Genomic DNA, 18,117 nt, shown 5'->3' with positions numbered 1-18,117 from the left:
AAGCAAACGCAAAACAAATTAGGCAGCCAACAAAATTAACCTCAATCAGTCGCGGCGCAATGAACCGGAGCCGAAATCTACAATTATGTACTTCGGTTCAAACAAAAAACTATGTAAATTTGACCGCCGATCATACAACTATATCTGTACTTCGATTTCTGATTTCAAAATCGAACTCCCTGTTTCGCTCCGGGCAGGTGTGGTGGGTTTGTAAGAGACGCCAAATGTAAACAAATCAAACAAAATCTTCTATGATATCGATTTTTTAATATCTTAGATAAATGTTGCTGACTAATTAGCCATTTTTCTTTTCTAGTAAATCATGTCAACCTCAGAGCCGCCGCCGAGTACGTCGATCTTGACATCATCGGCAGACCCGATCACCACTTCCGGAATTTGTACGACACCCGAAGATAACACGACTAAATGGTGGGTTTACGATGACATGTATATCCACCCACATTGGAGACAATTCGACATACCGGGCATTCCAGATTTACATTTCTACCTGGTAGGAATTTATATCGGTATAATCGGAATCATCGGCGTTATTGGTAATATGCTCGTAGTGTTTGTATTCTGCAAGTGAGTATAAAAAGAACAGAATATCCACTGAAACTTCCTATGCAGTAAATTAGCAAATCCGTTGAGAAAAAGAATCGATTGCTCGCACACAAAATGTAAAAATGCCCACTTAATGAAATTAGAAAAAAAAACTATCAAACCAAACATTATCAATGAATGATACCAATGAATTACGTAGAATATAAACTGGAAACTACCTACGCATGCAGTAAATTAGTAAATTCGTAATTCGAGAAAAAACTTTGATTGCTTGAAGAAAAAATGTAAAACGTTTAAAAAATGCCCGATTTATATGAACAGAAAAATATTATAATTGAATTGAAATACCCGCTGAAACTACTTGAAATGAATTGACCGCTTGAAATGAATTTACCGCTCGTTATTAAACGCAGACAAAATGTAATAATATTTCAAAAAGCCCACTTCATTGAACTAAGAAAAAATCATAGTTATCGAACCGAATTGTATCAATGATTGAAACCAATGAATTTAAAGTGATACGACGAAATTCTGGACACTCGCTAATGAGATTATCATCAGATGTGAATGAAATGTGGGTATTCTACGTTCTAAAATTTAGGTCACTTTCTCCATTTTCCTGCTGAAAGTTCGTTACGCTTTAGAATCTTTATCTGTTTTAGAATCATTAGAATCGTTAGAGGATTTTCTTGTTCCATCTTCTTTTCTTAGACCTAACACCGCAACATTGAATAGTAAAAATTCCATAGTTTTGATGATTTCAATGCGTATGAAATGATTGAAACATCGTCTTCCAAAGCCCACCACACGCCTGTAGGCTCAGCAAAATAGGAGCCAGGTCCATACCGTATATGGTTTATACATAGACTTCGTAATTTTAATCTAAACTTACTCGCCAACAGCAATCTGGATTGCCAGGCATGGCAACGTCTGATCATGATCAAATCTGGCAATCCCGTCATTGGTTGTGTATTACGCATGCGCTGTGCCACGTTACTCCGTTTACAGCGCGCGCGTCCATAATATTGCCAATGATCTATTGACTTGATATGATCTTTTAAGATATCGATTTTAAGGATGATATGTTGGGGTTTCATTAATCGGATTTTATATCTCTGTCACAGTTAATCGCATAGCGAGTTACTTACCTTAGCGAGGGCCTACAGTGCTATATCGTTTTTATCAGTTGTGTAGTTTGATTAGTGGCCTTGCACAAAGACATACCATTGAAGGCACGTTCACATTGTCTATCATCCGCTTCGCCAACAGCAAAGCTTCAAGAATTAGCGAGATTTTTTTTCTCAATTGCGTGTTCACTCAAGCCAGTGTCATCCGTTTACCGAATCGCTCAATGGGGTGATTTTCTACGTTCGCGTATCAATGCGTAGATGCAATACAAATCCATTCTAAAAATTTCCCTTCGTGCTATTCGTTGTTTTAGGGTAAATGTAAACTCGCACCAATATAAAAGAAAATTTTGGCAAATTGCTCTCTGGTTACTCTGACGAAACCAATAAATTGTTTGATTTGTCACTGTGTATCCCCGGGTACCTAAAATGGACTGACTTCAGTCTTCTTGTTGTGATCTTGATGTGATCAAGCTCTAAATAAGAAACACAGGCCGGGCTCCTTCCAATACTTAGAAAACCCTTATTTATGCCCAGCGAAGCGGCGAATGTTCTTCGTGGCTGGTGATGCTTGAGAAGGTGGTGATGATCGTGGTGATGGTGGTTGGTGGTGGTGATAGTGTTGTTGTCGGTGGTAAATAGTTGGTTGTTGTTTTTGTTATTGTGGATGATGGCAGTGGTGGTGGTACTGGTAGTGTATCTAAAAACTTTTTAAAAATTATTTCTCATCATAAGGTATATTGGTATGCTATAGGAAGCAGGACCGAAGATCTTTATATAACATCGCTCCTGAAATCAACATCAAATTTTACCCGCCATGGAAAATCCGATTTCGTTGTTTGTTTAGTTTTGCTGCGCCAGCGTAAACACGACAGGAAGACATTAGGAATTAAAAGTAGACAAGAAAAATACAAACGCAAGCGAGAACATAACTTGAAGTTCATCGTGTACTCGATCTTAGAATTTCTTGCCAGCATTTAGCAGTTCAATGTTTTCAGTTTCTAGGTCACTTTTACGCTATTTTGCAGCAAAAGTTTTGATTAGATATTAACATTCCATCAAAAATCATAATTCATACATGATTTTAAAGAAGAATTTAGAATTTTGATGGCAATTCTAGAGTATTTTGAACGCGTTTTGAATATTCTGAGATCAGTGACGATGTGAAACCATTGAGGCCATTTTGTTGTATGAAGTTCTTGCCTACACATGTTAAATCCCCTTCGATATTGAACAATGTCAAAGCATAGAAACCAAAGCGATAAGATCTGATACTCTACATAAACAATTTGTCTTTGTTGCCACGAGATGATTCATTTTTTTTTCTGAATTTCTTATATAGACATTTCTTATATAGACATGTATACCGGCGAAGCTAACCCAATTAGCAACTTTAACAAGAAAAGCGTAAAAAGTAGTCCTAACGTGTTGAAGAAATTCCTACTTCAATAATTGAAAGTAGAAAATGACAGTGTGTGTTGAATTTGAGAGAAAACTGCAGTTTCTCTCTCAATTAGATCGGCCACTTGAAATATTCAACGAACAACAACAGCGTTTAATGTATGTTCTTTTGTCATTGCATAAAATATATATTCCATTATGAACGAGCAATTGATATCTTAATGTAAGCTTCATTCTCATTACATAGATAAGGTTGATCAAACCTGGGACTAAGTTCAAGCCCCGTACATGATGTTATTTGTCAAATATATCGTATATCATTGTATCAATTTCAAAAATAATTTTGAGGTAAATTCCGCGTTTGTTACTCCGAATAAACTAGTTTTTTTTTTAAATCAAATTATAAGCAATTTCTAAAAACCTCGGAAACCTAGAAATATCACTTTTAATTGAAGGAAACTAGTTTATTCCGAGTTAAAAACTCTGAATTTACCTCGAAAAATTGTTTCAAGATAGATATGTCCCAAGGACGCTTCCGTACGTGTACGTACATTTTATCAGTTTATTCGTCAGTTTCATAGTGTAAGTGTGTACGTATTATGTGATAGAAAATGTGTGATATTAATGATATCTGATGTTCGGTTTACTATAACAATCGGTTTGAATTATCTATTGTCAGGACAAAAACTTTGCGGACCCCGCCGAATATGTTTGTGATATGTTTAGCGTTATCGGATACAACTTTCTCAGCAGTTAATGGATTTCCATTGTTTACTTTATCCGCCTTCCAAAGACGATGGACGTTCGGTATGAAAAGTAAGTATTCGCCAGGTTGCATACGTTCACATTATGTGGACCTTAGAATCGGCATGGTATGGTGGCTGATTCGGGCCATACTAAAACATTTGATTAGTGCTAGAGCAACGATTAAAAAATTTTCACATTGGCCAGTTTTTCGGTTTTCTCGTGCGCGAAAACCAAAAAAAACGGGCCGATGTGAAAATCAATTTTATCGTTGGTCTAGCCGTATAGAAAATTTCTTTTAGTCAAGCCCGAATCAGCCACCATAGCATGGCGAATTTATCGAAACATACTCAGGTGTGAGTAAGTGCGCATTTATCGACGCATGTACTCGTTTTGAAGTATGGTTCTCGGCACATTTATCCAAGGGTATACTCAATTTCGGGTAAGGCACTTGCCTTACCATGCTCAAGAGCATACCCGAGAAAAGAAAATTGCGGCCACACTCATTTGCAGTTCGGCCATATTTGTTGCAATGAGAATCAACAAAACTCATTCATCCCCAAAGGATACCCAGACTTGAGTACCCTATACTCGTAAAGTACTGTACCCAGAATTAGGTACGTTTCGATAAATTCGCCTGAATAGTTTTCAGGACCCAGTTCCTCACTGATTGAAAATGTAGTTAATTTTCAACCAATCTACTCCAAGATCATAACTCACAACTGTGACACCGGGTCCTGGGTCCAGTTAAAACGTTTTTTGTCCCGTGTGCGTAGGATGTTTTGCGTTTTGCAAAACACGGCCGAGTAACCAATCAGTCGCTGCGTCACATGACGTATATTCAAAAATTGATGTGAATAACTGTGTTTATTGTGGATTCCATGGATTCCATGGTGCAAGAAATGTTTTCTGCGCGTTGAGCACGCTTTTAAAATAATTCACGCTTTGTGAAAAACGTGTTTTCTGTTTGTGCTAAAACAAAATGTTATACCGTGTGCGGCGAGCTTTAAGACGGGCGAAGGTGAGCCTTGTGACCTACGCCACCTTGCGACTGCCAGCAACGGGTTGGGACTGCCAGCGACGACACGGTCGCAATGAGTCGGACATGTTCTACTTTCTGCTACGCGACGCGACCGTCGCAACCGACCTACACGCTCTTGCGACTGAAAAACTAGTCGCACACAGTCGCCGATAATCGCATCGTAACCGACTTACGCCCCCAGACAGTAAAGCCGGGCATAGGTCGGCCTTGCGACGGCTTGCGACTCACTGCGACGCGACTCACTGTGACCGCCAGCGACGATCGCGTCGCGTCGCAAGGACGACCTACGCCCGGCTTTAGAATTTTGCATTCAGAAATAACAGACGTCTTTTCCTTCAGTTGCTTTCTTTTTCATTTATCACCGATTGTTTACTCACGCTCAAAAAACTGCTCCACGGACGCTCGGGGACGATGCTATGAAGTCATCGCATATCAATTTGCAAAACATAATTCAGGAGGCGGTGCCACATTACGGACCGTGGGGGCCATTTTTCAGCATTACGCGAGCATATTGTAGGTATACAATCGCTGATAGATGAAACCAGAAACTAGTCTATGCCAATTCACAGTTTAAATCCGAAAGCATAATCCAACTGATGGATAATGAAAATAAAGTCAGATCAACTGATTATTACGGATCGAAACGTCGCGCGCAGGGGACGCGTGACAGACAGTAGGTTAAAATTGTTACCACATTGAAAACATGAAAACATGAAGTTGCCAATGGCAATTTAACCAAAGATCTGAAGGACCCATTTTCACAAAAAAGTTTAACTCTTAAATCGATTTAATTTCTTCATTAATTCCGGCGATCTTAAAATCGATTTAGGCCTTAATACGTATGTGAAACTGGGCCCTGAGTTGAACCTTTCGGGGTGAAACCGGGTGTAAAACTAGGTAAAACTACGCAATGAATCGTGAGAGACGTTTAAAATATAAATCCGACAGTTACGAGATCAAAAATTTATTTGAAAATATCGAAACTTTAAAATTTATTGAAAACCTGAATTTTCGGTTTTACGCTAATCAAAAACCATTATCAAGGAATGGTTTTTGATTAGCGTAAAACCGAAAATTCGGGTTTTCAATAAATTTTAAAGTTTCGATATTTCTAAATAACTTTTTGATTTCGTGATTGTGGGATTTATATCTTAACTACCGGGTGTAGAACTTTTGTTATACTTTAACCTATCGTTTAAGCGTTGTCGCCAAAACTGAATTCCGAAATTTCTTCTGATGGGGGTCACTAAACCGATTCTGCTTAAAACGATTTTGCGTTCTTTTTTCTTCTCGTTTGGGCGTTCAGGCGTTTTATCGCCCTTAATTTGCCTATCAAGATATCTACGCTATCTGCTACCATATAATGACCTCACCATGTTTCCTCTAGCCTGCTTGATTTTTCAAATTATTTCCAATCTATAGAAATCAATTTACCGCTAATCGATCGATCGAATCAAGCAATCAGTCTGCAAGGGGTTCGGTGATATTATATGTCCTAAAATTTTTGTTGTTGTCATGGTAACATGGCTTTTTTATCGCGTAATCACAGTAACGATATAAGAGACCGGTATAGTGTCCTCGACTACGTATTGTCGCTTGTCACGCCATCAGGCTTTGCGACTGACAAGTAACACGCAAAGGTAAAAGTACACAGTCATATTACAAGTACGAATATCTGTTGGGTCACGATATGTCTCAAACGTTTACCCATCAAGATTTTCATCCCCTCTGAAGTAAATATCTAACAAGAAAACTATCTCGAAAGTTAATTGACACCTTGGAAAAAAGCGTGAAAATAAATCCATTTCAAATTAAACGCCAATTTTAACAATTGAAATTGTTATTTTGGGAACGCTAAGATCGATGATCTCATCGATTCACATAATATTACCCCATACTTGCTTGCCAGGGCTTGGTTGCCTACCGCCGAAGTTCGCACCAGCACAAACCCTGGCCGCACGTCTTTCATTGGTCTATTAAAGAAATGAAAAGTCAGGAGAAAAATAGTATGAACGAGCGACAAAGCATTAAATATAGAATAGATATTAAAGAGAATGGAAACAAACAGTTTTGCTAACGATTAGAAAAATATACACGTTACGAGTCTAAAGAGTCGTGTCAATTTGATACATTATCAATAATTTTTGATATTCTTTATTATTATATTGTATTATTGTATTATTGTTCTTTATTCAGCTAATAAACATGGGTTAATAAAGAAGTGCTTACATAATTTTCTAACATATATATTAGCTGGGTGAACCTGTTAAAAGCTTTTATTTGTAGCAACAGGTACCCAAATACACTCTTCACTCTCACACTCACATTCATACTTTCTCACTCTCGTTTTTCTACTGTTACAGTTTATCGGCATACAAAAATTGGTATACAATTGTAAAATGGTAGACTTACATTGTTTGACTAATTCATTTTTTTTAGTAATAATAATAACAATAGTGATAATATTCCATTTCTTTATATAACGCTATACTATAAAATCACGGCGAAGAGGTAAGAGGTTACCTTAATGCTAGATATAAAATTGATGAAATACCATAGGAATACGAAGCAAGAACACAGAAACAACTTGCAAGAAACATTACGAGGAACAGGTTAATAAATGCTCTATTTCGTCTATTTCCAGCTTGCGAGATATACGGATTGTTTGGCGGTATATTCGGGTTGTTATCGATCAACACTATGGCGCTCATAGCTTTAGACAGATATTTCGTAATCGCGACGCCTTTTGACGCATTGAAACGAATGACGAAGAAAAGAGCGTTTATCATGATAGTATTCTCGTGTATTTGGTCGACAATATGGGCAGGTTTACCACTGTTCGGGTTCGGAGCCTACATCCCGGAAGGTTTTCAAAGTAGCTGTACCTTCGACTACCTGACCCGTTCGCTTTCCAATATCATTTTCAACATAGGATTGTATCTTTTCGGTTTCGCATTCCCGATGATGACCATCATTTTCTGCTATGTAAAAATCGTTCTCGCCGTCAGACAGCACGAGAGGGAAATGGTTAAAATGGCCAAAGCCATGAACGCCAAAGATATGCGCTCTGGTAAAGATAAAAAATCTGATATCCAAGCAGCTAAAATCTCGGCTGTACTCGTGGCCCTCTATGTCCTATCATGGGGTCCATACGCAACAGTAGCCTTGATGGGTTTGATCGGTGATTCAGCTCTACTGGGTCCGTATGTGGCGCAAATACCCGTTCTATTCGCTAAAACCAGTGCTGTTTATAACCCAATAGTGTACGCCATCAGCCATCCTAAATATAAAATCGCCCTGGTGAAAGAATTCCCGTGTATGGCCTGCTTCATCTCAGTTCCGAAGAAAAGCTTATCCCGTACAGATACAGGCGGGGTCTCCGGCAGGGGAGGGAGCATTTCGCAAGCGTCCAGTGAAACCGATATCGTTTCGCCTGGCATTGTTCAAAGTCCTAGCACGAATACCGTCGCTACAACTGTCACCCAGAATACAGAACTTAAAAACATCGGCACTCCAACATCTGCTAGTCAACAGGATATGAACCAACAAGCTGAGATGCATATGTGATTCGGTTTGCAAACTTGTCTATTAACGCACAATATTGGTTTACTCGTCCATTCACACCAGCTCTTTAAAAGGGGATAGAAATCTGAATGTGCCCACAAGTTAAGAGTCTTTCTGAATTTTACTGACAAACCGTCAGGCCACACACTTTTGTGTAGCCATTTCTATGTGGTTGCTAAACGCCCTGATATGTAACGAAGGTCCGCGTACTATAAATCGAAATACGTAAATTCGTATGATTTTTGATTGAGAAAAGGGCTAGGCTATCATTGCAGCTACTTGCGTATTTTGAAAGGAAATAAACTTCAGTAACAATTTGGTTGGTTTTAAGCTTTATCCGATATATCAATAAGCCACCAACGATTGATTAGGTGACCATCGATGTAAATGAGCAAAGCCGACAGTGTTACAGGTCGTTTCATATATTCGATGCTATGATAAAACTAAGTATAAGAAGGACTTATTGACTAATTAAGAAAGACTTATCAACACTTCCTGGTGCGTGTGTCAATATTGGTTTAAAACGAATGCTCGTGGAAGATACGCAGTTCGTCGGTTTTAGGAATAAATCATACGTAACAATCTCCTAATGACGCTACTTAAGCTCGGTATCGTAAACTCATATCATAAATCAACTATGGCTAATTAGAGATAATCGTCCACTATTTCACCACCGAGACACTTTGTACAATCTATTCTGAGCTGCGATTACGATGATATCGAAAATATAATGTCGTCACACTACGAACCATGCAAGAAGAGATTCAGCAAATCTCTTCTTACATGAAGCAAAATACCGACTACTAATTCAGTTAGTTGGACTAGTTAGGACCACCGGTAGGTGTCTTGTCAACGTAAATCTTTTCGATCAACTTGATATTGCAACATTGGAATGGGCAGCAGGTCTGTAAAGCCCAAAGCATACTAGGGGAGCTGCAAATCTGGCATCGCCCGATTTGCTCGCAGCACTCTTAGAGAACTGGCGGTACCACAATTCATTAAGCAGGGGACATGATGCTTTCCTATTGAACTGCCCTTTTTCGGCCACCCCCTCCAAGAAAATTCAAATGCTAGGTACGGCCCTGGAGAGTGTATGTTAGAGTATCCGAATAACTTTGAGAATATTTACTATTGTGATTAGATAAACTGGCCGATGGAATTTATGAAGTAACGATTTTTCAAATACATAGCAATCTCTTAGTGACGCTATTAACTTGACATCGTTGAACTCATATCGTAAATCAACTATGGCTAATAAGAGATATTTGTCTGCCATTCTACGATACGTATGGTGGCTGATTCGGGCCATACTAAAAAAATTTTCTGTACGGCTAGAGCAACGATAAAAGAATTATCACAGTGGCCCTTTTTGGTTTTCTCGCGCGAGAATTCAAAACTTTTGGTTCTCTCGCGCGAGAAAACAAAACATTTTGGTTTTCTCGCACGAGAATTCAAAAAGTTTGGTTTTCTCGCGCGAGAATTCAAAAAGTTCGGTTTTCTCGCGCGAGAAAACTAAACGTTTTGATTTTCTCGCACGCGAATTCAAAAAGTTTGGTTTTCTTGCGCGAGAATTCAAAAAGTTTGGTTTTCTCGCGCGAGAATTCAAAACTTTTGGTTTCAAACCCTGGCAAGCGACAACGGTTGAATATCGATGTCACTCGTCTTATTTTGATATTTTGATGGGGGTTTGCGCAGGGCCGTGCGCCGTCCAAGCACACAAGGAACGGACACCATGCGGTCAATATTATAAGCTGCTCCTAAACTACCGCTTAATCGGGGGCTTAATCGATTTAAATCGCGTAGCTACTTTATTCCTAGCCAATCTAACGAACTCATGTGATAAATCCCAGGTTGAGACTGAATCTTTGAATTTTTGAATTAATCAATCGTTGAATTTTTGTTAGTTGTTTCATAATGGTATTAGCCAACATCGTGTAAAATATTTGTTCTTGTTAGATTATGTGCTGATTAGCTATAACTTTTTACTTAGAGATTAGCGCTGTGTTCGTACGCTATACTGTGACAAGCATAAATGCCGCGCACCCCGTCCTCAATTCATCGTGCAATGTATTTGTATCAATAGTTGTATTTTCAAAGCAATAATATATAGATTTGTATCATCGAGATTCACAGATGTAAGTTTGACTCTGATCATACGATCATTTCATCAACCAAAGCATGTAGTCAGGAACGGCTCCTCTGATTGCTTTTCTGCGAGCTGATCAAGTGGCGCCAGTAACTTGTCAATTCATATGGCTCCGTTTTTTACGTATATGTATTGTGTACAACGTTTATTCTTGATAAGAAAATAACGGTTTAATTTCATACTAGTTTTGATGGTTTTGATGACATTCTATTTGCACTCATATCTATTTCGGTATTTTTCACGTATAAGATGTGAACTTGAAAAAAAAACATACCTATTGCGTTTCTATTACGAAAGGGAAACCGCATACTAACTTATCTATTAGGCACTGCAAAAGATTAACTTATTACACTAAAAGTTAGAATCATCAGTTTAAGCAAACAATGACACCTTGTTCCTCGTCGCTATCAAATCCCGCCAGCATCGGAAATGATACTAGCAAAATATAGCAATAGAATATGCTCTCAAGGCTCTGAAATATGGTTTTCTCATCTTTAAATGTTGGTTTATGTCCAGGTGTCGATATAGTTGTAAAAAGCACAAAAAGCTGCTAACGCGATGGCCGATGCGATCGAAGGGGCTACTGTGCGTGAACGATTTGAAAACTTTATGGATCATTTGATAATGTCATAGTTACTGAGGAAATGAAATCAGTATACTAGTCTTGAGTAAAATTGCCACCGATGAGCGCAAGTATCTCAAAATCATCTAGCAGTAAATTTCAGTCCATATCTAAGTCAGTTGTGTTTGGATAAAATGATCTCTCCCGCATCTGATAAATGCAGGCGCAAGAGACGATTCTATTTCTACCAAATAAATCGATGAAAGCCACCTTCCTTACAAAAAAGTGTGATGAGAAACAAAATATCATTTTGCCCTCCTATAACAGATATATAATATGTAGAGAATCGTCACAACACGAATATATACACATAGTGTTTTATCAATGGTCAACAAACGTATAATGTCAGAATTGGAAAATGCACACTTTGGTGGCACTAGATGACGACTATCATATGTTAATTTCGTGATTTTATGTTAATACTGAATGTGGCCAAAACGCCAAGAACTATTTTCTTTATTCAGCCAGTATTAGCCAATAGCCATTGCCAATATATTAACTGATGTGTGGGCAATAACAATTAAATATCATTATGTTTGAACTGAATGTATATCTATAAAACTGGAAATGTGTTTTTGTATTTTTAATTGTAAGCACCAAAATGTGATTTGCATTCAGGGATTTGCCAGCTTTCGTTCAACACTAGGACGAACTTCGGTTTTCGTAATTAGTCGACTAGTAGTAGGAGCTGATAACCGAACGCACATAGTTCAGTCGTAACCTATTCACTTAGTTCGCAGATAGTCGACTAACCCCGATGACCGAAGTTCGCCCAGTATGGCGCCTGTTCAATTCAAGGCCCTTTATCAGTCTTCAGTCTTGTGTTATTGTGACCGCGAGGTGTTGCTTCCAGTTCCACATTTGTGGCTTAAGTTTGACTCTGACAACTCATTCCAAGGACGAGCTGGTCTCTCCCGCGATCGAATTGTGAATGAAACAGTCCGTTGAATACATTTAAACTTAGTTTATTCATGATGCAATTTGAACTGGTTTAGCAGGATTCCAAATCCGAATATTAACAAACAATTCAATGATACGATGATTGACTTTCCCACTCAGGATACGGTATTAGATTTCACTTTAAAAACTTTTTTTCAAGTGGGAAAAGTTAATTCGAACTTTATAGAAAATGCAAGTAAGAAAGAAAAATTAACGCGCCGTTGATGAGTAACCATATTGCGGACGCATTTCGATCGAGGTATATATATATATATATATATATATATATATATATATATATATATATATATATATATATATATATATATATATATATATATATATATATATATATATATATATATATATATATATATATATATATATATATATATATATATATATATACCTACCGCGGACACATAGGGTACTCAATCTCGAGTAAATAATTTTTGTTTTCGTTGCATCAAATATGACCGAAGTGCGTATGAGAGCCGCCATTTTTTTCTCTGGTATACCCAGGGTTACTGTGCTCGTGAGCGTGGTAAGGCAAGAGTACCCAATACACCCTTGGATAAATCTGTTGAGTACTATACTTGATGTGTTATTCATAATTCAGTATATTTCGATAAATTCGATTCAAATTATAGGGGTTGGCGCACTTGCACATTTCCATTGTTGGTGCTGAAGTTTGTTGTTAAAACATATGTTACCGGTTTCACAGTTGTGATAGTTAGAGTAAACATTGAATTAAAAAAAAAATTCATTTTCAGAGTGAAATGTAACTCGGAACTGTGGAACTGGAACCTGAGTGGATATGTGATAATCAGAATTTGTGTATAAATTCGTCGTTTCATGTAAGAATATAAGAAATCTGCGCACAAAACAACAGCCGATGCTAATAAACACGCTTCGATATAATTGGTGCCAAAATCAGTTTCGGTCGCAATATACTTTCTATTTGATGTTTGTATACAATATGTTATGTTATCAATAAAATGCCTGTTTTAAATCGTCGTTGGTTTGACTTTCATTCCGTTTGTTCAGTTCTTTTTCCAAACCTAATGAGGATCAAGAAATGATGTACTGGTGGCGCTTATTTTTCATGCCTAATGGGACAATACATCGTCACCTTTTTTCATCTTAAAAATAGGGATTGAGCCTGTTATTTATTTTGTTGATAAATATCGTTTGATCTTTTTTTTTTGATTGAGTGTCCCTTACAAACCCACCACACCTGCCGGGAGCGAAACGAAAGGTTTGGTTTTGAAAATTTTGAGTTGTGTGATAGACGGTCAAGTATACAGAATTTTTTGTTTAAAAAACGAACTTTCAGAGAAAATTGGACGTTTTTCGTTGTTTTGGCGTGGGCGCCAAAATGAAAGTTCGTTTTGGCGGGGACGCCAAAACGGAATTTTCTCCGCGCCAAAACGAACTTTTAGAGAAAATTGGACGTTTTTTTCGTTTTGGCGTTCTGGCGTTCTGGCGCCCTCATTTACATACCAGGAATTTTACGCTATGGCCCTTATCAGCCACCATATATTCGGGACAATGTGACTAGATTTTATAGAACTATAATGGTTTCAAATCGAATGCCATATCGACTCAATAAGTTCCATTCCAACGAGCGCAGCCATTTGGTACTATAAAGATTTGCTGTCCTTCGGGTCCATAACCAACCTCGACAGTTATACGTACAGAAATGGATCCTACTCGGCAGTCTGCTATACGATTTTTGATACTGATTATCATTACAACGATGCTGATGCTTTCGATCATTGGCAATAGCCGTCTGTCGCCCCTCCGGTTAGACTGGGAATTAAATGAATTACCGCACAGAAGTGGAAGAGGATATAGAACTGGTCCAGAACATACAGATGAATATGAAGTTGACGTGATTCGCAAAGGTTATAACACAAGTAGGATTTACCACGAGCGTGTTAAGAAAAGTAGTACAAACGAAACAAAAAGTTTGTTTGGGAAAAAAAAGTTGCGAAAAAGTGAAAGGAAAAGTAATGATTTTGTTTTTTTAGGCGTAAATGATACCTCGTTATCATTTTGCCAATTTCTGCCCGGATTTATCATTAGTTCCTTCTTAATTTTTGTTGTTGACAAACTGCGCGTATCTATTCATTCAACACCAGTATTAAAGAAGTGGCGAACTTTGTCATGATTAGCTATTAGCCATCAGATTATACAGACATAGTTGCAAATATATTGTGAATGGTTCTGTTAACCACCTGTCGTCTTCAAAAAATTCTAATGCAGACCAAAAAATTGCGACCATCTCTGGAAAAATGGGGAATGTAGGTTTTACGGATACTAAGATATTTCATGATCAATTAAATAAGCGAATTTCTTGACACGCGGTAAAATATGCAGTCCTTGGTTTGATATCATCGCTGCTCTTATTGCGTTCGAAAGACCAGAAAATCACTAGCAATAATCCGCATTTCATTCCCTTTAACTGACAGAGTAGCTAATTGATATTCAACGAAATGCGATAGATCGCAACAAAATTGGGACGTCGAGGGACCGCCACAATATGACGCCTAGAAACTGAAAACTTATTTCTTTATTGAGCGAAAACCCACATTATAAATCTACGCAACTGTTTTTTTCTTCCAATTAACTCTGAAGATGGGTGGAAGGATTCCACCCAAAGCGTAAGGAATAAAACAGTAGCAATTGTTTTAGATTTATATTGTGGGTTGTCGCTCAATGATATTCAAGACCGGAAATATTTTCTATTTACAGCTTCTTTCTTAAATTCATTAGGCCGTTTCTTTTACTAGTAAATACGTAGAGACAATATTCGGGTACAATTATCAAAAACGACCCACAAAATAAAACCATTTAGTAAAGAAATGTTTTTTCTTTCAAATCCCCCTGAGCTCCGATGACTTGGTAACGAATTGGTAACGAATCCAACGTTCTAAGAAAAACTTATTCTTTTTCAAATTTTTGCCCATCAAATCCGTAATCCAACTTTGATGAAACGGCCTTAAATGAACACGATTTCCATTATGAACACGAATATGTATAGAAATGTATTTTTTAATCAACTTTTATCGTAGCATCCTTGTCCGCGTTGAATGAAACGACTCGGTGCCCGGCGACAAGAAAATTACCTTCAGCTATAATAATAGGAGTGAAAAAAGGCGGAACTCGAGCGCTGATATCCGCCCTCAATATGCATCCGAAAATAGAAGCTTCTAAACCAGAAGTTCATTTCTTCGATAGGCATTATTCTCTCGGACTGGAATGGTACAGGTGAGACAGTCATATTCATGATGCCTCTTATGGGGCGTTTCAACAGTTTTCAATTCTACAAACAATATTTTTCAACAGTTTCAAGCCCGCCGCACACGGCACCGAAAAAACGTTTTTTTCCTCGCGAAAAACGTTTTCGATGTGTTTTGTTATGCCGTGTGCGGGGTAGAAAAACGTTTTCACGAAACAAGCACTTTTTGATTTGCGAAAGACGTTTTGAGTAGTCGAAAACGTTTTTCTGAAAAACGTGATCTCTGTTTTGGCGAAACAGATGTTGTGCCGTGTGCTGCGGGCTTTAGTGTTGAACTTTTTAATGTTATGCCATCATCCTATACGCCAGGTGGAGCTTGGGTGAAATTTGTTACAGTCATGCCGTTAATTCAACTATATTGAGTAAACCGTTTCGCCGATTTTAAGAGGATAATAGATTTATTTACACTCACAACATTTCCATAGTTTAACGAGGAAAAAGGATTATCCATACATGATTAGAATATGATCGTCTTAGGATATGAGAAACTTTATTCACAATAGGCTTACTACCTCTTCTAATAAATTAGGCTATTTCTCAAGTAAGGATTTTCGATATGTAAAAGTTCAGATTTCAGAAATTTTTACGGCATTTTGTGAGTGATTTATAGTAAACATTTGAACAAACGAAGGCCTAGTTCATCACCTAAACGTTGCAGGCAGGACACAAACTTCAATTAAAAAAAAAAAATCTAGGTTTGATGATTTATTAACAGGCAGAATCGCCAGCTAACTTGCATGCCGATGCATGTAAATTAAGGAACTAGAAAGATAAGCACCTAAATCGTACTATCTTAATCCAAATTCAATGAAATCAAAATGTATACTACATTCATAATCAATATATTATCTTCACAAATAAAAAAGGGTCCTTCAATAAGCTATTTCAGATTTACTATCGCCACCATTTTGTTAGGGTACATTTATTCTAAATCAGAGGGGTTTCAATAGCCAAAATGTTGCTACACGAGTAAAACAATTCAGGGTACGTGTTCAACTTCGAAGTTTACTATTACTAGGCCTATACTACCTTAGAGAAACGTGTGACTGACATCCGTCCAGTTTGTATCCTTAGTGCATAAATCGCGGTTCACTTGCTCATCGAAAGAAAAAGAAATTATGGTTTCACCTAGAAATTAGGATTAGGAAAGTAGGAAATTAGAAATTGAACCTCATCTACATTCTCAAAAACTACGAAAACGACTTTCCGGCCTCTAAAGGAAACTAGCCCCCAATAACTACGCATCGACTATTTCTTCAAAATGATGGATACTGGTTTTCTCTCGCGATGTCTGAAATCATATTTGAAATTCTAGTAAGCATGGATTTGGATAAGATTTTCGTTTCTTTCTATTTTAGCCTTCAATTATTGGATATGATTATGGATGATAGACCTGCGATATCTAAAATTGAATATGAAATTCTTGTAAACATCGATTTGCACCAGTATATTAAATTATCAAAACGACTGTAAGATATATTCCGTCTTCTTGCCAACATTGGGGTGCGCAACCAGCTGGTGTCTCTATCTGGTGGCTACATTTAAAACTAACCATCCATGTACTCTATACCCCGTGTCAATCATGGATACTATAGTGAGATAAATGAGACAAGGTATATTTCTAAAAGGAAATATACTGCGACAGGTGGTTTTGCAAAGTCATTAAAAATCAAGATCAAAAGCGTCTAAGGATACAATTCCGATTTTGGAGAGAGAAGTCATAAAGAATGAATAAATTAATGAAGATTAAAAAATCGGAAGTAATAAACGAACAGTTTAAAAGCGGAAGCACCCGTCGCGATAAAATGAAGATTTAAATAAATTACAAAATCATTATGAAAAACGAAACGAAAAGAAACAAAAGCTACCGTTCATAGTATTCACGTACAAATTGTAGAATGAGAATAGAAAATTTAATTGAATACAAGTCATGAGAAGAGCAAAGAGATTTAGACAATCAATCCGAGGCTTGAAATAAAGAAACTGCTTAAAATGAATAAACTCGAATGCAAGATCTTTGCTTTCGAATAATTTGTTAATTACAAGGTAGACCTAAGGTTCATATAAATCTATATTTTTGAATTTTGAAATCAGGGGATCTAAAAATAGTATTCATCATTAGCGGGACGTCGATTCAGCAATTAATTTTTCAGGGAAGAGCCGATCAGCCTTCCAGAAAGGGAATGCGTGAGTGTCGCAAAAAATTATCTCCTCATTGCTAATTAAAGTTGAATAATAACATGTACGTTGTTTTCTGAATACTAAAAAATTCTTAATTTTATTTGTGTTCTGTCTACTTAATTGCGGAAATCCGATGTATTTGCAGTACTGGGAACAATAAAGTATTGAATAAAGTAACAATTAAGTATATATGATGAGTATCAATAAAGTATATTTGAACTTGAATTTGAGCCCACTAGGTGGTGGTATTGGAAGACACCAGGTGGTTCGATCGACTTAATATGCTCCAGCGCCGTGGCGCTGTCGCAAAAAGGGTCCCACAATAGAATGTTATGATAGTAATGTATCAAAATGAAACCAAAATGCTGTTGATTAACAGCCATCATCAGGTGGGAAAATGAGAGGAATCATCATGAGATTGCATAGGATTCCATCGCGGCGGGACTTCTTCATTTATTAACTATCCATGTAATTCACAATCCC

The 18,117-nt window shown here is 37.4% G+C and overlaps 1 protein-coding gene across 1 annotated transcript; it reads left to right on the top strand.

Annotated features, from left to right (window-relative positions):
• The first annotated feature begins 445 nt into the window (after nucleotides 1–445).
• On the top strand, nucleotides 446–8,445 carry LOC141904290 (rhodopsin-like). The gene is made up of 3 exons (XM_074792868.1): nucleotides 446–585; nucleotides 3,772–3,908; nucleotides 7,523–8,445. Exons 1-3 carry the CDS (start codon nucleotides 446–448, stop codon nucleotides 8,443–8,445), a joined length of 1,200 nt encoding a protein of 399 aa, XP_074648969.1.
• The last annotated feature ends 9,672 nt before the right edge of the window (nucleotides 8,446–18,117 follow it).

The sequence above is a fragment of the Tubulanus polymorphus genome, chromosome 4 (genome assembly GCF_964204645.1).
Source record: "Tubulanus polymorphus chromosome 4, tnTubPoly1.2, whole genome shotgun sequence".
NCBI classification, from domain to species: Eukaryota; Metazoa; Nemertea; class Palaeonemertea; order Tubulaniformes; family Tubulanidae; genus Tubulanus; species Tubulanus polymorphus.
The sequence above is the reverse complement of the archived record's forward strand: the minus strand, read 5'-3'. Positions and strand labels throughout refer to the sequence as shown.

Coding starts and splice junctions, on each gene's coding strand:
- LOC141904290 (XM_074792868.1), top strand. CDS start 446: ATGTATATCCACCCACATTGGAGACAATTCGACATACCGGGCATTCCA. Junction 586..3,771: donor GTAGTGTTTGTATTCTGCAA/GTGAGTATAAAA, acceptor ATCTATTGTCAG/GACAAAAACTTTGCGGACCC. Junction 3,909..7,522: donor ATGGACGTTCGGTATGAAAA/GTAAGTATTCGC, acceptor GTCTATTTCCAG/CTTGCGAGATATACGGATTG.